Source organism: Corythoichthys intestinalis, chromosome 4 (assembly GCF_030265065.1).
Source record: "Corythoichthys intestinalis isolate RoL2023-P3 chromosome 4, ASM3026506v1, whole genome shotgun sequence".
NCBI lineage: Eukaryota > Metazoa > Chordata > Actinopteri > Syngnathiformes > Syngnathidae > Corythoichthys > Corythoichthys intestinalis.
In genome coordinates this window covers 25,267,575-25,295,131 of record NC_080398.1, presented here as the reverse complement: position 1 = coordinate 25,295,131, position 27,557 = coordinate 25,267,575, and the positions used below count along the sequence as shown (strand labels likewise).

At 39.0% G+C, this 27,557-nt stretch overlaps 1 protein-coding gene across 1 annotated transcript in view; it reads left to right on the top strand.

Moving 5' to 3' along the window:
• The first annotated feature begins 4,286 nt into the window (after window positions 1-4,286).
• Window positions 4,287-27,557, top strand: part of cops7a (COP9 constitutive photomorphogenic homolog subunit 7A) — a 30,570-nt gene continuing 7,299 nt past the window's right edge. The window contains exons 1-6 of the mRNA XM_057835187.1: window positions 4,287-4,393; window positions 19,322-19,444; window positions 21,349-21,424; window positions 21,854-21,942; window positions 25,076-25,278; window positions 25,343-25,448. Of these exons, the coding sequence (XP_057691170.1) occupies window positions 19,322-19,444; window positions 21,349-21,424; window positions 21,854-21,942; window positions 25,076-25,278; window positions 25,343-25,448 (597 nt within the window). The 5' untranslated portion in view covers window positions 4,287-4,393. The remainder of the gene's footprint in view (window positions 4,394-19,321; window positions 19,445-21,348; window positions 21,425-21,853; window positions 21,943-25,075; window positions 25,279-25,342; window positions 25,449-27,557) is intronic.

The window sequence follows — 27,557 nt, the reverse complement described above, 5'->3', positions numbered from 1 at the left end:
TTGTTGTACGAATGTTTTTTCTTTGCTACGGGTTAAAATTTACCAATTACAAGTGCACAAGTTTTGTCACATTCTTGTCGAGTTTTTGGAGCCAAAAAGTTACCTGTAACCTAGTTGTGAAAAAAAAAATCCCTGTAAAATGACAAATTTTAACTTTTAAAACAAAACAAAACAAAACAAAAAACCAACCTGTATTACCAAATTTTGCGTTGTGACGTCTTTTTCCGTTTGCAAGTGATTTTTTTGTGCTACAGGTGGTTTTTCTTTGCTACAGGTTATAAATCACCAATTAAAACTGCACGAGTTTTGTCTCCCCCTTGTCGCGTTTTCAGAGACAAAAATCACCCGTAACCACTGATGAAAAAAACTACTTGTACATCCAAATAATCTGTTGTAAAACACAATCACAAAAATATTACTCCAAGTCTACGGAGATAGAATAGAACAATTTATTCCTTCGTGCTTTTTCATGTTTATTTTACAGCGCAAAATTTGGAAAATACAAGTGTTTTTTTGTTTTGTTTTACAAGTTAATTTTTTTCATTTTACAGGGATAATTTTCATTTTACAACTTCACTTCTTTTTGAATTATTCTATCTCTATACTCCTGGCAGTTTCACCAAGGCCTCTGAGGAATCAAAGACAAAAAAAAAAATATAGTTTTCATTTTATGTCCTGTTTTGCACATTTAGCGGTAAAGTATCTAACAAATTTTATTGTTAATAGTTTTCATATACAGTATATGTATTTATTATATATTTGTATATGTATATATTATTCACTATTTTTGACTGTTTGTCTCCTGTAAATAACCTGTTTTGACCGTTGTTATGTAGAAAGGACAAAAACGCCTATGACCATACCTGCTGTTTCTGTTGAATTATAAAATATAAAATTATTCAGTCTTATGTTTTTCTGTTGAATGCTTATCCTAACAAGTTGAATAAATATTATCACACTTCAAAACGTTTGGTCGTGCATGTTTGGTTGTCAATATGACATCAATATTACAAATTTTGACGAAACAATTTTCGAATTTTTTGTCTTTTTGGTCCCAAAATATTGATTTATAATTGGTCAGTGAAGAAAACAACAGTTTGGACACGAAGGTTATGGTGTCCTGAAAAAAGGGACCCAACCTGGCCATTGTGAACAATTTTTTCTTTGAAATATAAAGGCATCATCAAAGGCATGCAAATTTGGCCAAAATAGGCTTAGGTGTTAAAGGGTTAACCCCAGGATTCCAATTAACCGTTAACGCTCTATTTTAAACAGCACTCCTCCGCAGACGTGTCCTCTTGACAACGACAGCGTACCTGGACGACCTGTACAACATTGGTGCGCGGATTGTAAGAGGCTCTCTTCGGAGGGCACGGGTTTTTAAAGACTGGCAGAATCCGCTGGCGTACCCGGACGATATTCTCCATGAAAGATATAGATTTTCTGCTAAGGGAATGCGTTACCTGTGCCAGCTGATCGAGGCGGACGTCTCAAACGTAACCTGCCGAAGTCAGGCTCTCACAATCGAGCGAAATGTGTGCATGTCCTTGCGCTCTTTCGCCAGCGGGCAATATATATATTCCATCGGTGATGCTGAATATCTGAGTAAGAACACTGTATGAGTGCGATTTGGAAAGTGGTCGGAGTGGGGTATGGAAACGCTTCACATTGATTGTTGAAAATGCTATACAGAAACCTGTGTCGGCTTCGCTGAATGTAGAATGTGGAGCTTTGGTCTCATACAAGAAATATATTTAACAAACTTTTCCAGCGTTATTTCGTTGTGTAAATGCATTTATAATAATCATAAAAATATGTAGACTATTTAAACATTGAGAAAACTTTGAGAAAAGCGTTTTTTCCTGCCAACCCGAAGAGATTAAAATAAATGTCAAATCCACTGATGGAACACACATAAATATAAAAGACATAAATGTTTATTGAATATGCATCTTACGGGGTTGTTTAACTGTGAGAATTCGTTACAAAAGATGAGCTTTAATTTATTATCATTATGCACAGGCATCGTCACAAATGTGATCACACAAAACGCAACCACGCATTGCATCCCCGTATTTCCTTCTTCTCCTGAGTCCTCACAAATAGGACATAAAATTTTGGGGGGGGGGTTTCGGGCTCGGGCCTGCAAATCAGGTTAATTGATCGGGCTCGGGCCGGGTCCGACTGTATTTTTTCAGGCCCAATCCAACCTCTACTCTGAAGATGAGGGTGAGGGTGGATTTTAATTCTTCATAACTCCGCATGATTATCGCGCATTCCTTCTCCGTGAAGTAAGGTGCCCGTGCCATCGTCGCAAGTAATGTGGGACTCTGGACTCCGCCCCCTTTTATGTGAACGTACAATAACTCTGATTGGGTTGAGATAGGTTCGACTAATCAACCTCATAATCAGCGTCGTAGCACCGATTGACCACAAACTAGGTTACCAGGTTTTGTCAACTCTGGTTACCCGCTGGTAAGCAGGATTACTTCTGGGGAGGTTGGACTCCGTTCGTAGTACAGACCACAGTCCTCTTACTAAAATAACATTTTTGTCATGTACTTGGTGGGTAATGGCACAGCTTTTGTCCCCATCTCAACTCCAACAAATAAATTGATAAAACCTGACCTTTATATGTGTGAGGAACCCTGCTGATTGACACAGGTGTTGTGCTACCACCTCATTTTGTTTGCTGGGCAACTTCACGCCGTCTACAGGCAGGGGACTTGTAAACTTAAACCAAGGTCACTGTTTTGACAAAATATGATAAAGTGATAGAGGCCATTTGGTCAGTCAAAGCACGGATTCTCAAGGATTTCGGGCACAGAATCTCCTTGGTGGAGTTTTTTGTCCCTTCAGGTACTACCTCATAACCCTAAAGCTAACGATTAATACAGTAAAGATGTAATCTTATGATACAAAAAGTCCAGGCATACTGAGGGAATCCATTTTAATAAGTGTATTTGTGAAATACAGCTTTACACAACTTTCATGTAAACAGTATCATATTTGTGCGATTATCTGTTTCCCATTGAAGGAATCAGACCTTTTAATCAGATTGCTGGTAACACGCAATTCCACCGACAACCCGGCCAAAATGCCAAACTCTGTGCGTTCACATTAAACTTAACCCCTTGTACTGACTCCATTTTAAAAGCTGGAAAAAGGCTTCGAAACACAAGTTGACAATTTATTCCAGGTCGACAGCAACCATACAGCACAGAGAGACCAAGCCAAGGAGGCAAACTGGATCCAGGGTCACAATATCTCAAGTCAATAAAAGCTCTGTTGTAGATTGGACGGGAAAATTCGAGCGTTACTGTTGTCAGGGCAACTGTTGTCAGGGATTTTGCCGTCCTCAGCGCCACGTGAGTGCTGTGTGTTCACTTCTCCGTCGCGGGTTCCTCGGTATCAGATTTTCCTTGTAGCAAGACAAGATGTCCCACCATTTGTTCTGGACTGCCCAGAAGAGCTGATTGCGGGTTTTGGTGGTGCAGTCGTGGGCTTTTAGATGTTTTGCCAATCACCTGCTTGTCAGCATCAATCTTGCTCAGCAGCTGCATGACACGGGGGTTGGACTTCCGCGGTCAACTTCCTGTGTCTGTTCTTCCCTTATCTGCCCATTGTCTTGGCGCTGCAAATTCTAATCATTTCAAGTCCAACTGTTCATAATATCAAATATATTCTTCTTGTTTTCTTAAACTATGATATAAATGCTATTTGTTTTCTAACTATGATATAAATGCTATTTATTTTTTATTGGGTGCGTTAGAGTAATACAAACTGTCAAACAGTAAATATGACAAAATATACTATTTCCTGATTGATTATATTAAGTGTGTTAGAGTAATTCGACAGTCAAACAGTAAACACGAGAAAATAAACTATTCCTTTACAATGCATCAAATGTGCTATAAATTAATCATCTGTAAGTTGTCTGGTAAAAATCACCCCATTTTCAAAATGACTGACAGTGAGAGGACATTCTTAAACAAAACCTTTAAAAAAAAAAAAAACTAAACCATCGACATTTCAGGAAAAGTTACATAAAATTAGACACTTTGCCTCTATGGCTCCTCATATTCAGACTGCAATTTGGTGAACTTATTTAACACTACGTTACATTGTATTGCTCCAAGAAATAATATTTCATATAAGAAAATTAACGGGCAATATTTGACATTTTTAGCTCAAAAGGTGTTGCGTGACATCAAATCGCCTCTTGATGTCGCCGTTTTCAGTGCATCATATTTGTGACGTATTATCCCTACAAGCCACGCCTTCCACCCACCGAGTGTCCAATCAGAAAGCACGTTACCGTGTTGATACGTGAGTGAGGCGGAAGTGAACTATCCACCGGGAAGGCTAATCCGCTTGAAACCAACACAACAAGGTAACGTTTACCCACAGATGTATTGTTTTTAATAGTTTTATGATGACTTTGAGGGATTCCCAACTTTTTTGCAGTCAACATATGACACTCGGTCGTTTTTAATTCCTGTCTGTAAAGAGACAACAAACCGTGGCCTTGCATTGCCTTAGCGTTATTGATGCTAATATGCTAAGCATGACATGCCGTGCTTTGGTGGTTTAATTAACAACACACACAGTCAACCTATCGACTAAATATTGCCATTTTAGCTTAGATTTTTACGATTGTATTTGTTGTTCACTTGCACTTAAATTTCAAGCAAAGTTGAATACTTGGTGACGTGAGTGAAATGCGAGGGTCGGTGTTGTTTATTATTTTATCATTCAGCATGATATACGAATAATAATACATACTTACAAGAAAAATTGTCATCATAAGCGGTGATAGACGTCCAATGCGACGTTTTCCCTCACTAAGTAATGTGTTCATGCTTTGAAGATATGCTGTAATCGGGTTGCTGGTTTATTGGTAGTGTATAACGTTATAAATAAAACCTAATTAGTGGAAGACGCCGTCATTTTTGTGTTTACATGAAATTAATCACAACTAAGTCAACGTTTTTAGCAGAAACATTTGTTATTCACAAATTGAAGCACCTCTCTCCAGGCTGTATAGTATGTAGCCTAAAGATATATCCCTATACTGTATCTTTAGGATGAATATCGATATACCATATATATTCTGATATTTTCCTTGAAAAACGAGAACAAATGTTCAGTCCAAGTTGAAGCCAAATGTGACAAATCACAAGTGACTTTTTAAAACAGGTTATTCTAGTGAACGGTGGCAAAATCAATTGAGTTTTCATCACCCACCCGTTTCATGAAAAAAATGCTTAGTTGTTCAAATAATAAAATGACAACAGGAGTGCATTATTTGTAGTTAAAGCAGCGTAATTGCACATTTGAACTCCATTGATATGATACATTTTCATTCCAGATCACATTTTAAAAAGACCGTTTTGGCCCGAATATAAGACGGTCCTGATTATAAGACGACCCCCTTTTTCAAGACTCAAGTTTGAAAAAACACTTTTTGAAAACCAAATTAATTGTTATACAGAAAATAATTACAGTACATCCGAAACAAATGATTATAACAATATATTTGAGAGAAAAACCATTTTATTTTGCCTCATTCAAATCTTAATATCTGAACATTTAAATATGTAAACTAAAGTGCAATCACATTCGTAAATGAATGGCTTCCGGTTTTGGAAATGTAAATAAACAAATGTATTGTAATAAAACAACAAAATTGCAATAACTGCGTTAACCATCAAAGTGAAGTCTAACTGTAACTGTAGTCTTGTAACAAATCTGAATAAGGAAAAACATAGCAATAAAATAAAGCAAACTGGTTAAACTTGAGAGTAGCTGAGATCTGTCATGACAGAACATCGCTTCAATGATATCTGGCGCAATCTAGCGTCGTGAATAGGAAATAATGTCTAGACTATGAATATAAGACGACCCCCTCTTTTTCAGTCTTATTTCAATGCAAAAAAACACCGTCTTATATTCGGGCCAATACGGTATATGAAAATATTTTTTAAATCGGTATCTCGCCCAGTCCACATATACACTGTTTCAAATGTAGTCATAGTGAACAAATGCCTCCAATATGTTTACAGTCCTGTTTAAATTGATTTTAACGGTTCCGGAGGTACCGATTACATATTTTTGCATGCATGTCTGTGTCTGGACCAAACAGGGCAGGTGTGAATACACAGTGAGTCACCTGATTTTGAGGAAGTCTCGATCCAATACCACGATATCATGGAAATGTATTAAGGAGGGGTGATTTTGAGGAACTGCTGATACTGAATCCCAATCCGATACCTTAGAAATATATTAAGGAAGGGAAAAAAGCACAACTAAGGGCGTATTCACACCTGCCCTGTTTGTCCAGACTAAACCTAAAAGGTTTGTGGTGTGCACCATTTGGGCTGGTATGAATACCAACAAGTGAACTCTGGTGTGGACCAAATAGCCGGTCTGAGACCTCTCCGGAGAGGTGGTCTCTGTTTGCTTCCTAGTGGATCCTGGTGCGGTTCGCTATAGGTGTGAATGCGACAGTACTGTGGTCCTGACCATAGCTAAAATTGCATACTTTTTTTCATGTAAGACGTTTCCGTAGCAATGAAATGCTTTTGGTTAGCGTCATAGTCTGTGGTTAGCAGTACGTCTGCTAATATGAGTCGTGGTTCAACGTGGAGCGATGAGGAGTGGAATGTCTACTGTCCTTTAGGGCTGTCCTAAACGACTATTTTTCTCCTGATTAGTCAGCAGACTTTTTTAACGATTAGTCGACTATTCCAATAATTAATTAATTAATTATTATTATTTTTTTACTAATATAGCAGTTAAAATTTTGTTGACGCTCATTAATTCACAAAACATTTTGGAACACTTAATTTATTAAAGTACAAATAAACACATAAATCACAATAATAAATCACAAATAAACAATGAGGTCAAATGCCGATAGCATTAAGTAATGCAAAAGAATGGAATGTAAACAGATTCAGAAGACTGTGACTTTACCTTTCCAACATGATTCAAAACAAATCTTTAAAAAAACTACATATTAAAAATATATAGCATTAATATTATAGTATACTACTCTATAAATATACATAATACGTTAAAATATAAAGTAAGTAAGATTAGTGCACTCATGTACTATAGTATGCAGGCCAGTATTTACATTTCCTCTTTAATCACACAAAGTGGATGAGTTATTCAAGAAAAGTTTAGGGCAAAAAAAGTTGCCTGAGTGTATAAGATGACGCTCGCCACGCTAAATGCTAATGCTAGCGAGAACGCAAATGCTATGCTAACGGTCCGAGCCACCCAGCATAGCGATTGCAATGGCGTCACAACCCCCACCCCCCGCCCCCCGCTCTGCACGCTCCGTGTCTCTCAGACATCTCTCGCGTCATTCAACTTGGTAAATTGCAGTAAAGCTTGTAGGACTGCAGCTATCGATTATTTAAGTAGTCGATTAATCGATGAACTAGTTAGTTCGAATAATCGAGTATTCGGATAAGGAACATGAAAAATCAAAATACCTGAGTTGAGCCTCAAACTATAAAAATGTATAATTAAGGATCTATGTACAACAAAAGAACAATGGCTAACTTACGGAGCGAAAGTCCGCTAGCTTTTTTTTTTTTTTTTTAAACAATGTACCAATAAACTAAATTACGAATGCATTAAAAAACACATGAGCTCAAACAAGAACTTGGCTTATGTTGGGTCTTAACATGGAGCGGCTGGATTCAACGATGTGAAATGAGGCAGATTAGAGGGCAGTGTATCCACCAAATTAATAAAACTAAATGCAAACACTTTCAAAATAAACCATTACAGCACCACTTTCAATTAACGAATACTCGAAGCAGCAAAATGTAATTCGAATCTTTTTTTCTAATCGAATACTCGATTTAATCGATTAGTCGTTGCAGCACTAAAAACATGGCTTTACATCCTCAGTAATGGTAACGGCGCTTCAAAGATGGGAAAAGTAATTAGATTACTAACTACTGTCAAAAATAACACTGTTACACTAACGCCGTTATGAACAACGCTGGTTATATGGACTTACGATCTGCCAGCGTGTTGTCTACTGTCGTCTTCCAAAATTACAACTGGGTGACAGCACTTCAAGGGTTCATTCACAGCCAACGTCCTACCTTGTTATGCAATTGCAAGCTTGGCATTGAAGAGACATAAGTCCATGCTTTGGCCACTCTTATGCGTTTTTTGGCTTTGTGTCGCTTTCCCCGCTTGATGTACTCGTTGACGCATTCACGTCATCGATGACGTCGACTAGTCGGGACAGCTCTACTGTCCTTGTAAAATGACTGTGGCATCAAAGGCCTTTGATGCTCCACGTTTCCCGCAAATGCCTGTAATTGGATAAAACAAATAATTATGAGCATGTTTGCAGTAGATCCGTGGTTATTTATTTCCTTATTTTACCGTGTTACCCCGCCCAAACTGTTTTGACCAATGATTGAACGAATTTTTGCACAGACGTGGGTTTGTCGTCAAATCCTGGGTCGCTTGCTCAAATTGCAATGTGTAAAGGAACCGCATAAAAAAAGTAAATGTATTTTGGTGCAGACCAATGAAGGAGGCAATGAAAAGCTAATAAAAGGATCAATAAAAATACAAATGGTAAGTACTGTAACTTCACGAATATAAGGCGCACCCGTGTATATTGCGCACCCCAAATTTACTTGTAAAATATTGGGAAAATTATTGTACCCGTGTATAGCACGCACTCTAATTTTAGCACCAATAAATAGAAGAATACAAGAAAACAGCTCGTGTAGAGATACACAAATGTCATTTTACTGACTGGTGAAACACAGCACAAGCGTAGCACATTGGTAGTTCAAAACATTACCGTAAACTGACAAGATGTACGGCAATAATATGATTTGACAACTTCTCCAACTTGACAGAATCCAGGAGAAAACAAAACAGATATGACTTTTCTTTTAAAGGCTGCTGTATACTTTGCTCGTTTCATCATGATGAATAAATGTTTCTTCCATGGATTGATACGGTAAAATAAAAGTGGGGACTGAAGTCGGAAATCGGAAAGAGCGCATCGCTGTAGACTGTAACAATAGGAAATATTGTTATTTGGGTTTGAGTTTCCCGAGGGACAGATATAGTTGACGGACACAGGAAGTCTGTGTTGTGTTACGTTTGTTATGGTCCGAGTTGCCGAGTTGCAATAAACATTGACTCAAATGAGTTCAAGATACTAAATTCTGTGCTTTATGAACTGTGAAAAAATCAGAATTTAACACAGACGAAATCATTCGACCAGTCAGAGTGAAGTACCGTATTACCGAAACAAAATGGTGACGTCTCGTACCGTAATGGTCAGCAACGGATTGCCGCATACGTTTTCTTCAACACAAAATGACCGTGTCAATTAAAAAAAAAATCTGTCTTTTATATATATATATATATATATATATATATATATTATATTTCTGTCTCCATCCCTGTACCCGTGTATAATGCACACCCATGATTTTACAAGTTGATTTTGGGGAAAAAAAAGTGCGCGTTATAATCGGGAAATTACAGTACTGCGTAGAAGGAATTGCAGTTACCCGGTAGTATTCGTCGAGTGACAGTGACAATCCACATCATCACCCCGAGCATCCATAAAACAAAGCGCCCTCCGTAGGTCAAAACATGTACTAAATATTATAGATTTTTAAATCAATGGCAATTATTAATTTATGTGTTTCTAATAGCATATTTTTGTAAAAGAGAGCAACTGTGGCTTATTAGAGCCTACAAGTCTTTAAGTCCAAGGTTCCCTTTAAGGAAGCATTGGTTCTCTCTCTTTTTTTTTTTCTACATCAAGTACCACTTTAAAAACACTTTGCCCTACAAGCACCACCATCATGACCAAGATTAAAATTCATAGTGGATTTTGTTATGTTGTAAGCTAAAATCCATGTGGTGGTTCTGCAATCATTTTTTACATCAAGCACCAGTTTAAAAAGTGCACTTCACGCTCGAAGTACCACTATCATGACCAAGATTAAAATTCAGCACACGGTTTTCTTACGTTGTATGTAAAATTTCACGAGTTGGTGATTTGCGAATTGCGATTGGTGAATCGTTCGGGCGCTCGTTTTTCTTGATCCTAATAAACATCAGAGGGTCTTCTTTAAACTACAGCTCATCAGCAAAATGGCTAGTTCTTGTTTACATCTGCGGAATACGCCACAGAAGTCATTACATTATAAGCGCTCTAGAGGCAGCGTTTAATTTCAGTAAAACTCAAGTAGTAAAAATGGCTGGCGGTGATCTTCAGAGTCATCCCTTCTTATTAGCCGTAAGACTTTTTTTCTATTAAACTGAGTGCAGCTTGGTGAATTTGTGTTCCGGTGTTAGAAAGTTGTAGCTCTCCAGGCTAAATCAACTAGACTGTAACCTTTTTTTATTATTTGGTCCAAACACTCCTAATAAATCAAATAACAGTAAGGCAAAAACAGCATGGCTGATATTGTCATTAGTGCTGAGAGCGGTGTACGATTTATTTTTTAATGTGTTGTGCAGACCTCTCTCCTTTTTGTTGTTACAAGCCTGTCAAACCTGTCAAATAAAACCCGAAGAGACCCGACAATGTGGAAACTTCATTATTTGACGATGTCCTCCGCTGACCTGACGATCAGCTGCGATGTTGGTCTTTTATTTGTCCTGGTTGTTATGATGCCATCTGCTGCTTAACACGATTAAACATTGTCAAGATAATGCCTCAGATGCTGGTGGTAGCAGCAACACATTGTGTTTGTACAGCAAGAAGCTGGTGTTAAGCCTTCAAGATGGTACTAACAGGCACTTGCTAATCAATGCAATAAACGCATCTTCTATGTGGTGTAATGAGTTTAGGGGTTCAACCTCACACTTTGGTCGCAATTTGGCAGCATTCCCACTCTGTTTTCTGCCAGATTGAGCAGCCAATTTACCCAATACTTAAAGTGCATGTGACACGAAAAAGCATGTTTATTTCATAATACACGCGGTATTTTATGCTCCTGAATGATATGGACCGCTTGGATGTGTGTAGAAGCGATCGCTATATTTATTTAGTTTTTTTAATCCCGTGGCATGAAAATGAGTGACTTCCGGCTTCGGTCTTGCATTGAGGAGGAGGGCGCTGTGACGTGTACGGTTGAAGGCGTCCTCTTCACTACAGCCGTACTGTTGTGTATGAGGACTAAGGATTCAGCTGATTTTGCGGATTAATACGTTTTTTTTTTTGCATCACGCCAGCCAAACGGCTGCAGAAAAATCTTGCTTTATGAGGGAGAGGCGTATGTACCTTTTTGGAGTTTCAAAAGGTTCCCATTCACCGTGGATATTGGCCAAAACAAGCCCTACTATTGGACTTACGAGGAAGTGAGTAAACATCTTGTTTTGTATTACGTCAAATACGAATACAGCGATTACAAAGTAAACACTACAAACTTTCTTTAAATAAAGGACTACTTACGTTTGATCATTGATGGGTATGTAAAAAGCTCTCCTCATGCACATTAGCTACACGTTAGCTGCACAACAACTGCAGCCGCCCTCCTCCGGGGAACGAGCTATAAATTGCTCTCCGCCGGGCGGTTTGCCGGTCCGCATAGACAATCGACAACCCAGTCGTCATGTCAAATAATCAGGGCTAGTTATGTGTGATTTTCCACTTCGAAGACTTTGCAACATCACTCGGTTCGGGTTAGCATGTCGGCTAGAAGTCACGCCTCTTGGTTTGTTTACATCCTCCGAAGCCGGGGAAGGGAAATGGCATATGTCTGATTTAGGTGTCATAAAATATCGTTCGGGAGGTGCGACAGTAAAGGTGAAGTCGACAGTTTTGACCATTATGGAGTAATTTTGCCATGTCGTCCTGAATAAGTGCATTTTTATTATTTCATATTCCATTTAGCACAAGACTGTTATTTGTCATGACCATGCCATTTATTTAGCAATTGGGGAAAATACTTGGATAAAAAGAATATCCTGTAAAAATATTGTAGGAAAGAGACAGAAACAATGACATTTTGCAGCTCTCTTCGTCGCGTTTTCCTCGTTGTGAATACTTCCCCCTCGACGGGCTGACTGGTCCTTCTCAAGCCATTTGTTTAGCTATTGTGGAAAAATACTTGGATAAAAAGAATATCCTGTAAAAATATTGGAGAGACTGAAACAATGACATTTTGCGGGTCTCTTCGTCGCGTTTTCCTCATTCTGAATAATTCCCCCTCAATGAGCTGAATAGTAAAACCAATGAGCCCAGTCTCCCGCTGACGTCATCCACCTGTTGGGGACGCTAGAGCCCTATAATGGTAGGCGTGGCTAACCGGCAGACTAAAAGACTAATTTCTCGTCATCTGCGCTTTGCTAAATTGTTGTATAAAGTCGAATCGTCTCAAAATATGACTCTAATTCACACAATGATGCTATTTAAGACTTTTTTTTTTTCCTGTCGTATGCTCTTTAAGTATCGTTAACCCTTTTAGGTTGATTTCCGCTTACGTGATCTGATCATGATCATTTATATACTAAGTGGCGTCCATCGCGGTAACAGGTCACAAATCAGTCGTTGTTAATGTAAAGGCAGATGTCTTCAAATGTCTTATTTTGATTAAACACCAAAGGTGCCACTGGCTTTTGAAGTTCACTGGCCCCACTATCAAGAACACTGGCCCAGTTATTAATCCAAAGAATCACGAAAAAGAATAATTTGCTTGAATTACATGAATAACTTTTTTTTTAAAAGCAGATTTAATGAAAAGTGCAGCAAAACGATGCAATATAGTGCAAATAATCCTATTCCAAGTCCATAATCACTCCATTATAGCCAACATTTTTTGGGGGGGATCCAGGGGGAGGCGAGACCCCCTGGCCTGGGCGAAACTTTCCTGTCTTCCCTTTACCGCCCTCTGCAATTATCCCCATGCTCGGTTGTCGTCGCAACAATTTAGAAGTCAAAGAGATGACTAAGGCAATTACGGCTAACGATTTTCAAGCTAGATCGTCGTTATCACGATATTATTTTCTCCGTAATCATACGGATGAATTATCACATGTTATGTTTGTAATATAGGTTTCATACTCGTCCACTTTTCTCTAACTAACTTGTCTGCATATGTGGGCATTTATTTGCACACCTCACAGTAAACCTTGTTTCTTGTCTCATCGTAGCCGAGCCAATTCCAGTGATCTCGCCACTGGGGCTTAAACTTTCTCTCCCTTTTCATATTGGATTTCGCTTTCCCTCAACTCCTCCAGTGACTTCCTCTTTCTCGAGTGGTCTTTTTTCTTGGCCAGGTGCTGGGGGTTTCAGAAACCCCCATGTCGTCTTGTAGTGTAACGTCAGGTTGGTACTGAGATACTAACAATCAGTCAGCAGCAGTAATCAAGTCGCGCGTTCACGCAGGAGTGAGCGAATGAACGAGGTGTGTTTACGCTCCAAGGAGCACAATGGCTGGCTGCATAGACTGTAAGGTTGTCTTTGATCGGGATAGCGTAACATCAAAACACGGAACCAATGGGAAATAATGTGAATGTTTTTTTTTTTTTTTAATCGATTTTTAATCGACGTATTATTTAGAGACCATTAAGAACAGTTACTACAATAAAAATAGAAAAACAAGGTGGCTAGGAGTACCTCATCCCTCCCAGTATGCATTGCGGCACTAGGGATGTAAATAACGTTCAAAATTCATTTTCTGTGTAAATTACTTCTTCAGTTACTGTTCCAGTTTTTTTATTACTCACTAACTATGCTATTTAGTTCCTTTATGTGCTCGTTTGTTTTATTATCACTGTGCATGACATCTTTGGTGATGATATGCCATTATCTGTCATTGTAGAAGTGAACTTAAGCATGCAAATTGTACGTGAACACCACAATATAGAACCAAGATGTAATTTTAGTTGGGTCGTTGCTTTAATATTTCACGTATGTTAGGCCTGAACGATATTGGAAAAAACCATCATTGCGATTATTGGGGGCTTTCAATATCTAGCGATATTAAAACTAGAAGAATTTTCACCACATAACTTGAATAGCCATGTTTGGGATAGGCCTGAACGATATTTGAATGATTGGAAAGAATTAACATGTAAGAGGTGGTCCCTGGGTCACGACGTTCGTGGTTTGGCCCACATAAGGCTGTAAGTTGTTTCCGCTAATATATGTTTGTGTATACATTTATAATTAAGTTTACAGCTACAGTTTCTGGAGTAACGTGTGAGCGATTTGCTACGAGAATTATAAATATGTTAGCTTTCGTAGCATTTAAGCTCGATGACTTTTGTTTGCCATATTAGGCTAATTTAATCTACTAAATTTCCATATTGAGCAGATTAGATGGATGTTTGAACACCAATTGTTTTGTGTCGTGTTTTATTTTTAAAACGCGTGCTGTTTCGAAAATAAGTGTACATATGTGTGTTACAGCTTTACAAATGGTCAAAATTGGAGGAAAAAGCTTCAAAAAGCACAATTGCCTTATTTGCTGTCTGTAAAGCTGAACAACTTCACGTTTAATGAGGACAGAACACAGCATATTAGTGAAGTAAATTAAAAATAAGATACTGTGAGGTACAATAAGGTACTGTTTATGCAACCAAAAAAAACGAGACAAAATGGCGGGCGAGACTGTATATTTTAAAAATTACAAACTCGATCCTTTTAACCTGATTCTAAACATTTAAAAAATGGCGCAACTGGCCTGATTTCCGATCATGTGAAAAGATCGGGGACATTCTTAATTTATATCATGCCGTTTATCCAGGCTTGCCGTACATACAGTTGGGAGAACAAGTATTTGATACACTGCCAATGGGAAAACCCATTGACAATGTATCAAATACTTGTTCTCCCCACTGTAAAAGGGAACCAGAATCTGCACACTTGCTGCTTTTATGAAGTATAACAAATGTTAACATATTACAAAAAAAAAAAATTGCACGTTCTGCGATGTCACTATTGCGCATCCGCACATTGCGATGGCGATGTTCAAACAATATATTGTGCAGGCCTAACGTACGTCATACCCACAGCCAAACTATGAAAAACAACTGCGACTTTTAGTCCAAAAAATATTACTGGAATACTTATATTTAAAAGGGCTTTTGTTTGCGACTATTGACTAATTTTTTTCACCTCTGTCTTTAACAGCTGTAGTTAGCCTAGGCATCCAATTTTCTGAAGATGTAAAACCTCAACGGCAACGTAAACACCCACTGCAGACACATTAATATCCCACTTTGGTGATTTCTGTCTCTAAGGTATCATCTGCAACACCTCGACCGATCAGTCAGCTGCACTTTAGTACAGACAGATGCGACGTCAACCCTGTGGCAGGAAATCCATCATTTGGAAATGGAGCTGCTTTTGGACCGTAGCTCAACGCCCCTCATTCATTAAGCTTAATTTAACATGTTTATTTTTTAAATCTGAAATGGATGCCGGGATTCCTCTTAGGTTTTTTTGGCCGCAACACCCGCCAACTCATTTGTCGGAAGTGCCGGCTCGAAATATGGTTTGTCACAGCGGCGGCGCTCCAGTGGGGCTCCAGATGTGCATGTGAGCTGGCGAATAATGCACACCATTTTAGATGATAACATGCAAATTCCTATTAATAACTGTCAGCGCAGGATGAAGAAAAAAATGCTCATTTTTTTCCCGAACATCTCTCTGCGGCATTAATTTTAAGATGTAGCCCGCAGTGGTGAAAGTGGTCTGACGCAAGCTGAATAATTGTATCATGTATCGCTAGACTAAGATGTCCCAAGTGGGCCACCAAGTGCTCTCTGGGAGGAAGCTCTTAAAATAGCTGATCCAAGTCAATAGCGCTGGATGCCACTTTGTTCTCTCACTTTTAATTTGACAAGTTGACTGAAACTATCAGCCCTCTTTTTTTATTGTCATTAGTTATTCATTTTTAGCAGCCGTTTCTTGTAAGATGGAGCTAGACTGCTGGAAACGGTGACACTTTATTGTCGTTACGGATTAGCACATTGCGGAATCACGTTAAGCATGACACTATAAGGCACAGTTGAAAAACTTAAGGCTGCTGCATAATTTTGTGTGACCTGCGAAATCGTGTTAATAAGTCAAATCTTAAATGTTCAAATGTTTTTTCCCTTTAAAAATAGTAAACATATATTTGAAAACTAGCAGTATGGCCCGGTGTTTCTCGGGTTTGTGTAACGTGAACGCATCACAACGGAATGGCAGATAAAGCGAACATTCCTTAGAGATGCAGCTTTAATGTAGTAATAGTAATAATAATAATAATAATAATGCATTTTAAAAGGACACCATAAAGAGCTTAATACACAATCACTTTTCCATCAATGTGTACAGTATGAATATCCAACCAAAATGAATCCCTTAGTGATATTCCAGAAAACTGTATTTATTTGAAATCCAACGTCTTGTTGTGGAGTGATCCAAGCCACAACGTATCAACACAGCACATTTAAATTTGTACATGAAAACGTAAAGTTTCAAAGACAACTGGGACATTGCAGACGCAAGAGAGACGCGTCTTTTCTCCAAAAGACTGCGCTATCGCTTCCACAATGTGGGATTTTCTATGTTAAATTATTGGAGTTTCGAAATGATTTTCTGCAATAAATGGAGGCCTAGAGACATCAAAAGCATCTAAGAACACTCGCAGAAACATGAAGTAACTTGTGTAAAATTTTGTCAAAATCTGCCAAACCGTTTCGGAGTTCATAGGGAATAAACACACAGGCACACACACAAAGTTCCATTTATATACAGTGGTACCTAGGGTTGGGCATCGTTTGAATTTGAACGGTTCCGATTCCACGTCTCGATTGCGGTTCCAAACGATTCTCGATTCCGATTCTTTTAATAGGCAGGGTAAAAAAATGGCATAGTTTATATTAATTTCTTCTCGATTATTTTTTAAATTATATGAACTTTCAATTAACTATGAATTTCTCACAGGGCTATTTTTAGCTTGAATATGATTGTTTCTTTCCACAGAGGTGCCCTTTCACAAAGATGTTTATTTGTCAAAAGCTCACAGAGAAACATTTACACATTATTTTGCCTGTGTGTCAGAGTGTCTTATGCTGCAGGCATTTTTACATGTTATTGAGCTCCCACTAATGAGCTAAACTGGTGCAGAATATGAAACAAACACAAAAACAACTTGTAAAACCCAGTCCAGATTTTTTTAAAATCAGAAACAGTTTTCGTTGGGGAAAGTGATCATTATCTGTCTTCTCAGGCAGTAAGCGTGAGCATTTTGGACAGATAGTGTCTCCTGCAGTGGAGAACACACGTTCACTGGGTGTCGATAAAACTTGAATGCAGAAAAATGAGAAAGAAAATTTCCTAAATATTACGTAGGAGTAAGGTAGCTATGACAAAGCATTAGAATAAATTCTTCTATTGATTATAATTTGATGTATTTGAGGCAATATAATAAGGATTTCCTTATTTGTAAAACCGATTCTAAAACAAAAGATGCTTTTAATACTGTTGATTTTAACAGAGGTGGCAACGCACTACGTAAAGTACATAGCTGCTTATATAGCTATATTAGCCCAATGTAATAATACGACATATTCTGTACCATCCATCCATCCATCCATCCATCCATCCATCCATCCATCCATCCATCCATCCATCCATCCATCCATCCACCCACCCACCCACATCTATAAAATATGCCATATTTTTCTGTAAATTATTGTTGGAATGGAAAGAAGACACAAAGCAGACAGATATATATTCAGCATACTGTACATAAGTACTTGTAAGTAAGTATTAGGAAGTAAGTATTTGTTTATTATAACAATAAATCCACAAGACGGCGTTAACATTATTGACATTCTTTCTGTTAAAGGGATCCATGGATAGAAAGACTAGTTATTAAAAGATAAATTTGAGTATAAGTTATAGTAATTTTATATTAAAACCCCTCTTAATGTTTTCTTTCTAATAAAATTTGTAAAATTTTCAATCAAAAAATAAACTAGTAGCGCGCCATTGTTGATGTCAATAATTACACAATGCTCATGGTGCATAAAATCACTCGCACCCAAGCGCCAGCAGAGGGAGACAAAAAACACATGTAACAAGTGGCCATGACACTGCTGTCATTTTAATCTGTTTGAGCGGGGCATGTGCGTTAATTGCGTCAAATATTTGAACGTGATTAATTTAAAAAATTAATTAACGCCCGTTAACGCGATAATTTTGACAGCCCTAGAAAATAGCTTAGTTTGAGCAATTTTTCAATTTCTGATGAAAAAACGGAGAAATTGAGCTTTTTGTGAAAGCATACATTTCAAACATAATTTTGACCTTAACACAGCTATTTTTTGCTTTAGTTACATCCCAAACATCTGAGTGTTTTCCTTTTAAAAGATAACAGAAACAACAAGACAAATAGAGCTTTTGATAGCAAAGTAACAATTTATTTACACATAACTAACTAAAAGATGACGCTATTGTGTCCTCGACAGCTGGTTAAACTTTTTCTTCATCGTTGCCTGTGTCAAAAAGATTAATTTTTTTGAGTCTCTGCGGGCTCTGCTCGCGAGCAGCACGGACTCAACGGCATCTAGTGGTCCCGGTCGTTCTGCTCGGTCGTCCAGCGCCTGGCATCCATTCGGCCGTCTTCCACCTTTGCCCCGGCTTTGTGGCTTGGCCGTTCGTTGCCGTTGAATAGGGTTGCGGATCTTACCAAATGCGCTACTGCCCTCCAGTGGCCAGTTTTATTGCTTTAAAATGGATTTTCAGCTTTGTGCTTTGGAGATGAATTGAATCACAACCCAGTGATGTCTCTTTTGAAAAAAAAAAAAAAAAACGTAAAAGACGCATAAATACGTCTTTGGGACACTGAAACAATTAAAAATGGAACATATTTATACGTTTTTGGGAGTAAATGAGTTCATCATTAGTACCATATTTATTGGACTATGAGTTGCACTTTTCCCCTCATAGTTCGATTGGGCTTGCAACGTTTGCTCTGGTGTGACTCAGGTTTTTTTCAGCTTCATTGTGCGTTTTTTTGCTAGAGCCTTTTCCTCGTCCCAAAAATACGGTATCTACTTTCCTGAACACTGAGGCTTCTTTTGAAGGGCACGAGAAGGATGCCCACAAACAGCTTGTACTTCCAGTCACCATTAACGGAGCACAGGGAGTCCCCGAAAGTCTGTTATGTGGCCCTCCATGGTGTTGCATGCTGTCGTAACACAGTACAAGAGATTATAACTGTGATATTCCTTTAATGTGTCGCAGCTGTCTGATGAGCGCTAGCAAGTGCCATTACCGAACCGTCTGTTTTTTCTTTTGTAGATGGAGGTGGAACAGCTCCTTACACTGTCCGGATCGGCACTGGCACAGGCTGTCAGCTCACTGCTGGAGACTCCCGGCCTTTATGTTTTTTCTGACATTTTGGAGCTGCCCAACGTTAGAGAGGTAAAAGCACTTCTAGGCTCGACTATGTTCTTACCTTAACCCATTGCCTGCCATTGACGGCAATGGATGTGCAATCAATTCGAAAGAGCTGGCAGAGATCAAACGACAGTTAAAATTGTTTGGACATTCATTGCTGTCAATGGCGCAGAAGGATGATCATTTATTGCCAGTCATCCAACTCACAATGACACTGTAGTTGTAAATTGTCGAAGTGATCAGTCAAAGCTAAGCGTTATTTTACTTTGACTAATGGCACCTATAACTACTTTTTTTTTTAAGGCAATTGCTTATACAGCACATGCGCTAGATCTCATTAGAAGGTGTGGGTGTAACTAGTCAAGCATGCATGACAAACGTGAAGTGGTTCAGTCGCTAATATTTGCAGTTAAACGCTCTCGGGCCCGCACACTCATTTTGATCTAATATGCATATTCATCTTGCGCACTGGAGCGGCTAATTTGCTAATACACTTGTTTACTCTCAGCAGAATTTATTTGAAAATCCCACGATTATTTCACCTGTCTTGTAAAATGCCTTTAGGTTGAGACAATTGTAAGACGAATGAAAAGAAACAAAATACCTGTTTTAAGCACCAACGTGAACAATAGCGCACATGCCCTGTGTCCTTGGTTTCCATTGGTCAATCTGGTTGAGATAGACACAGTCAGTCACATGATTAGCTTCATGTGCTTTGCATCTTTTACTGTGAAGGACAAATCTGGTTGTATAAGGGATAAGTTCCCAAAAAATGAGAATCTCGAATACTCAAGTTAACATAGCATGACTGAGCAAATAGTCTTTGACTTACTGACGTTAACTCATTGGCAACCATTGAGGGCGGTAGATGTACAATCCATTTGGAGTGACAGGGTGGCAGCGAATGAATGAATTTCATTCACTGCCAACACTCCCACTTCAAATTTCTTAAGTTTCATGATAATCCGGGACAAAGCGCGTCCTCTGAAAGCTCAATACGGGACGTAATTTTTTTTTCTGAATACGGTACAATTCCGTTTTTCAAGGGGACGGTTGGCAACCCTAAGATTCAAGAGTAAGCTAGCTAAACACCTAGCTTCTATTCCTCAGAAAAAGCTAACATTAGCACAGATTTGCAACCCTATTGCTGTGATTATCCAAAATACTATCAACTTACTTTTTTTTTAACCATTGATCTGTATGACGAGCTAATCAACTCTTGGATAGTCATGATAGCCTAATATTGATGAATATGGTGCATAAAATCAGATACCGTATTGGCCCGAATAAAAGACGGTGTTTTTTGCATTGAAATAAGACTGAAAAAGTGGGGGTCGTCTTATATTCGCGTTCTAGACATTATACCCATTCACGACGCTAGATGGCGTCAGATATCATTGAAGTGATGTTCTGTCATGACAAATCTCAGCTATTCTCAAGTTTAACCAGTTTACATTATTTTATTGCAATGTTTTTCCTTATTCAGATTTGTTTCAAGACTACAGTTACAGTTAGACTTCACTTTGATGGTTAATGCAGTTATTGCAATTTTGTTGTTTTATCACAATAGATTGGTTTATTTACATTTCAAAAACCAGAAGCCATTCATTTACGAGTTTAGTTTACATATTTAAATGCTCAGATATTAAGAATTGAATGAGACAAAATACCATGCTTTTTCTCTCAAATATATTGTTATAATCATTTGTTTCAGATGTACTATAATTTTTTTCTGTATAAAAATTAATTTGGTGTTCAAAAAGTCTTTTTTCAAACTTGAGTCTTGAAAAAGAGGGGGTCGTCTTATAATCAGGGCCGTCTTATATTCGGGCAATACGGTAAGTGAAGACTTTATTTTTCTAGAGTTTTGTAGTCAGTTCTGGGATGGCTGATGTCATGTGATCTCTTGTTTATTTCCTCCTCGCCAGCTGGAGAACGGCCCTCACGCCCCGATGTACCAGCTCCTCAACCTCTTCGCCTACGGAACCTACTGCGACTACAAAGGTACGGGGTTGCATGTGAAGTAGTTGTTAGCAAAAGCGTGCGATTGTGCTCCGCGCAGCTGAGTCTTTTATTACAAGCTGTATTTCGTCGCTGCTAGGCTGCTGCTTTGACTCGGAGGTATTAAAAAAACATGAAGGAGCTGCGGGCAGGTGCTTCACAAACAAATTGCCGCTCTTCCACCGACTGACTCATTAGTGTTTCGACACATCAAAACAAGAAATAGAGAAATACACCAGTATTTACGACGCTTCTGTGTCTGTTTTATATCCTTGGCCACACTCTCTTGTAACGATTAGTGATTTCATTAATTTATCTTAATCTCAGTGACTATAGTTGGTCTCGGGGTGTTCAGTTAACTCATGTAAAGGCTTGTTTTTGTTAAATACGAATAAAATATGTACCTTGTTGTGACCAATTGTCATTCTTCAGATCGAGCGGCGTCCCTGCCAGAGCTGACACCCGCTCAGAGGAACAAACTTCGCCATCTGTCCATCATCAGCCTGGCCTCCAACCTCAAGGTACTAGCTCTCCTTTGTCGTTTTTCTCAACCCACAGGAGCTGTCATCAGTCGGGCCAGATTGTCTCGTTATCATCAGACACATGACTCAGACACACACCTCATCACATCGCATGTTATTTTCAACCCATCAGCAGGATTTTTTTCCTCCTTTCTTTTTTAGAAGCATGACTCATTTGCACCTTTCTTTGTTCCAGTGGTGAGAAGTACTACCATTAATTTAGCACCATCAAGTGCATCTGACTATAAGCCGACCACCCATATTGCATAAAATTGAAATTGAAAAAATACACACATACAAGCTGTGGATGTCCATATTTTAATAGATGTTAGAAACATTTTGATTGACCAATTATCTCTTGACTAACCAAATTAACATTGGCACACCTAACAGCATCCTTCACAATAAAATTCAGACAAACAGTGAAGTCCTATAGGTGTGTTCAGAGACGGTGAGACACTACAAAAGCAGTTAATTTTAAAAAACTGCTTTTTGTCCAACATGAGAACAATAAAATCCATGTCCCCATATAGTGGTATGAAAAAGTATCTGGACCTTTTGGAATTTCTCACATTTCTGCATAAAATCATCATCAAATGTGATCTGCTCTTTGTCAAAATCACACAGATGAAAAAACTGTCTGCTTTAAATAAAATCACCCAAACATTAATAGGTTTTCATGTTTTAATGAGGATAGTATGCAAACAACGACAGAAGGGGGGAAAATAAGTAAGTGAACCATCACATTTAATATTTTGTGCCCCCCCCCCCCCACACACACACACCTTTAACCAGATGCTTCATGTAGCTGCAGATCAGTCTAGCACATCGATCAGGACTAATCTTGGTCCATTTTTCGCTGCAAAACTGGTGTAGTTCAGTCAGATTCCTGGGATGCCCGGCATGAATCGCTGTCTTAACGTCATGCCACAGCATCTCAAAGGGGTTCAAGTCTGTAGTTTGACTTGGACGATTCGGGAACGTGTATTTTGTTCTTCTGAAACCATTCTGAAGTTGATTTACTTCTGTTATTTGGATCATTGTCTTGTTGCAGCATCCATCCTCTTTTTAGCTTCAACCGTCTGACAGACGGCCTCAGGTTTTCATGCATAACCTCCTGATAAACCTTTGAATTCACTCTTCCATTAATGATTGCAAGTTGTCCAGGCCCTGAGGTAGCAAAACAGCCCCAAATCATGATGCTCCCTCCACCATGCTTCACAGTGGGGATGAGGTGTTGATGTTGGTGAGCTGTTCCATTTTTCCTCTACACATGACACTGTGTGTTACTCCCAAACAATTCAACTTTGGTTTCATCAGTCCACAAAATATTTTGCCAAAACTTCTGTGGAGTGTCCAAGTGCCTTTTTGCGAACATTAAACGAACATCAGTGTTTTTTTAGACAGCAGTGGCTTCCTCCGTGGAGTCCTCCCATGAACACCATTCTTGGCCATAGTTTTACATATAGTTGATGTTTGCACTGAGATATTGGACAGTGCCAGTGATTTCTGTAAGTCTTTAGCAGACACTCTAGGGTTCTTTTTACCTCTCTGAGTATTCTGCGCTGAACTCTTGGCGTCATCTTTGGTGGACGGCCACTCCTTGGGAGAGAAGCAACAGTGCCAAACTCTCTCCATTTGTAGACAACTTCTCCGACTGTTGATTGATCAACATCCAGACTTTTAGGGATGGTATTGTATCCTTTCCCAGCTTTATACAAATCAACAATCCTTGATCGCAGGTCTTTAGCCATTATGCACATCAGAAAATGCTTCTCATCAAGACAATTCTTACTCGGTGTGTGTTTTATAGTGGGCAGGGCATCTTACCCGGTGTGTGTTTTATAGTGGGCAGGGCAGCTTTAAACCACTCATCAGTGATTGGGCACACACCTGACTTAAAATGTTTGGTAAAAATTGGTTTAAACTGCTCTTTAAGTCTCCTTATGCAGATGGTTCTCTTACTTATTTTTCCTCCTTATGTCATTGTTTGCTATCTATTTAATATATGAAAACCTATAAATGTTAGGGTGTTTTTAGTTGATCATATGTGTGATTTTTCCGAAGATCAGATCACATCTGATGGTGATTTTATGCAGAAATGTGAGAAATTCCAAAAGGTTCAGATACTTTTTCTTACCACTATTGTTCTTAAGGAACTTGGGGCTAACTGCTGTCATTGTTAGCTCTAGCATAGTAGCTTCATTGTAGCACACTATGGATGTCTGTTCTTTTAAAATCTGTCAAAGCACTAAGGTATGCCTGAATTTGTTCTTCTGTAATGGCACTAAGCATCGGATAGAGTGCTAAACCTCCGTGACCAGCATCATGCTAGCATAGTAGCTTTGTCGTAGTAAACTGTGGATATACTTTTTAAGAAAAGCCACCCATTGTTAGCTTCTGTAAAGGCACCAAGCATCAGATAGCCCTCTTTGATGATAAAGGACCCTTAGTGTCTAACAATCACGGCTAGCAGCATGCTAGCATAGCAGCATAACAAACTGTGGTTATCTTTTTTTTTTTTTTTTTTTTTTTAAACTAAGTAATACTGTAATGTCACCAAGCATTAAAAAGAACCTTTTTAGCGCTAAAATTCTCATAGAGCCTGTGGAAGTTGGCTAGCAGCATGCTAGCAAAGCAGCTCTGTCATATCAAACTGAATATAAAAACACTTATGGTTAGCCTTAAATTTTTCTTTTGTAGTGGCACCATTAGTTTTTTCTTATTCTACAAGTCAGCATGTACATGTAAATAACTTGTTTTTTCACAAACGTAGCCACAGGAAATGCTATTCAAGCTACAGCACACATAAAAACTTTTCAAATAATTAACGTTGGCTGCCATTAACAGGGATAGATGTCCAATCCTTTTGTACTGGGAGCAGTGATTGAATGAGTTAACGAAATGGGATTTGTCCTCCTGTTCTATCATGTCGGTACCCGACCCTGCGGCCTTGTACTGTGTGGTCTTTCCTTCCCTTGCGTCGCCGCGTTTAATGTCACCATCCGAACTCTCTAATTCCCCGCCAGATTGTTCCCGCCTTCCCCCGACATTTAAGCAAATGTGCCATTCTCCTGCAAAGTTCTCACAGCTGTTTAAAAGCGTGCGACTCGCTCCGTTTGCTCCCCTTCAGTGCCTGCCGTACTCGCTGCTCTTGCAGCAGCTGGAGCTGAAGAACGTACGCGAGCTGGAGGACCTACTGATCGAGGCAGTGTACTGCGACATCATCCAGGGGAAACTGGACCAGCGCAATCAGCAAGTGGAGGTGGACTGCAGCGTGGGTCGTGACCTGGGCCCGAACGAGCTACCCAACATCGTCAAAACGCTTCAGGAGTGGTCAGTAACGGGCGCCCCACGTTGCCCCGCACGCCTCAATTATGAGCTCTTGCTGTCACCGTAGGTGCACGGGCTGCGAGGCGGTGTTGTGCAGCATCGAAGAGCAAGTCTCCCGGGCGAATCAATACAGGGAGAGCCAGCTGAAAGTCAAAGTTCAAGTGGAAACAGAGGTCAGTCTCAACGCCCGAAGTCCTCCGCTATCCATCAATGCAGCTTCTTCAACGGCCTTCCCTTTTTGCCTAAGGCGACTCCTGATATTTAAGACGAAAATCCCGACTGGGTAGTTTTTTTCTTTTCATCATTGCCTCTGGCTGTCATGCTTACACTTATGTTTGTGAGTCCATCCTCCTCTTTTTATGAAAGTCATTTCTCAAGAGCAGCTTCCATGAAATTTCTTCACCACCTTTTGCCCAATGAACTCATGTGAAGAAAGTGAACACAAGCTGCAGTGCATTTTATATCTTAAAGGGAAAGACAACACCTTATGTCCATCCCAGCAGAAAGAATCTTGTTTAATAACTTGAAAAACACCGGGATTTTTTTATTTTTGAAAACGTAAAAAAAAGTAAATAAAAGCCGTTTTTTTCCCTAGGAAGTGGCCATCTGACATTTTATCGGTGCCTGTACTATTTTAGCAAATGCGAGCATGCCAGATGGCCTGCGCTTGCTGATTACATTATTAATACCTATGATCACGTGAACCTGTGATAGTACGACGGCATAACTGACATCACAAAATTCGCCGAGGACGCAGCAGGGGAATAAATGCCGAAAATCGGACAAACCAGCCGACATTGGACGGCTTGTCACACGCCATAGTCAACGGCCGATGAAGGCAAGCACTCCCGCCTCCCGACAGCAAGCATTGTCACCCACAAAATGCAAGCCACCTTCTTATTAAAACGTGCCATGATCCCAGTATTTGAAATAATACAAACCACTTATGTTACTTCCTCGTCCGCCCAATGGTCGTTCGATTGTCGGACTTGTTTTGCCCATTTTTCGCGGTCAGGCCGTGCACTGGAGTTGCTTTTTAAAGTGAACGATGTTGACAGATGTTTGTGCGTCTATCTTGCCAGAGTCACGAACTTTAAATGCACCGCATGCGTCAATCATTGTTTAACTTGCTAAACATTTGCTGTGGCAACTCATTGTGTTTAAGTGAGCAGTGGAGTGGAGTGAGTGGAATCACTCAATGAAGCATTTAATAAAGCCAAGCATTTTTCTACCGCAGTACTTTATTCTTATTTAAAAATAATTCGATGGGACAGTAACATTTTTAAAACCTATGATAATTATTACATTTGAAGTGCTTAAAAATAATTTATTAGAACATACTTTTTTTTAAATTATACTTTTCCAATGCTAAATCTGAATAAATAAATTAAAACTGAATAAATAAATAAATATACACTTTTTTTTTGTGCACTACTTTGTGGTTTTTCATTCATCGCGGCGGGTTCTGGTCCCCATTAACCCCATTAGATTATAGTGAAGATGATCTCATCAGCTGACGTCACATTCACCTTTTTTCTCAATCCGAGACTCTGGCCGGAAGTCACTCATTTTGAGGGTGCGAGATTCAAAAAGTTGAATAAATAAAATATTTCGATCTCTTCCAGACACATCCAAGCGGTCCATTTCATTCAGGACCATAAAATGCCGCGTTAAATATGAAATAAACCTGCTTTGTGGTGTCTTATACACTTAACCTATGACTATCTTTAGATTCTGCTTTTTTTCTTTTAACTTTTTTTTTTTTTTTTTCATGAATGAGACACTAAGCATTAGAGGTGGGAATCTTGGGGCACCGAACAATTCTATTACGATTACGATTACGATTCAGAGGGTCCGATTCGATTATAAATCTAGTTCTACATACAGTATATGTGATATCTACCGTAGCCGTATGTGGCTGTATGTTTGTAACAACTGGGCATTGTTTGTAGCAGCTGTAGCTAGAGGCATGAGTTGAACATGATATTTACTCTCGTTCCGTTCCTCATTGCGTCCCGAAGACCGCGCTGACTGTGTTTTAGTTCCGCTATACCTGGTATAATTCAATAATCGGAATTTGGATGTTTGCTAATCGTTCTCGAATCTTCCACGGCCGAATGTCAAAACCGATAAAGAATAAAACAGATTCTGAAGTTTTTAGTTTTATGCATTTATTATGAAAGTATTTATTGATTAAACAGTGAAAGTTGGAGGAAAACTTTGCATGTCGATTTACAGTGTGCGACCCTTAATCTTCTGCTTGCGCCCCTAAAATTTTATGT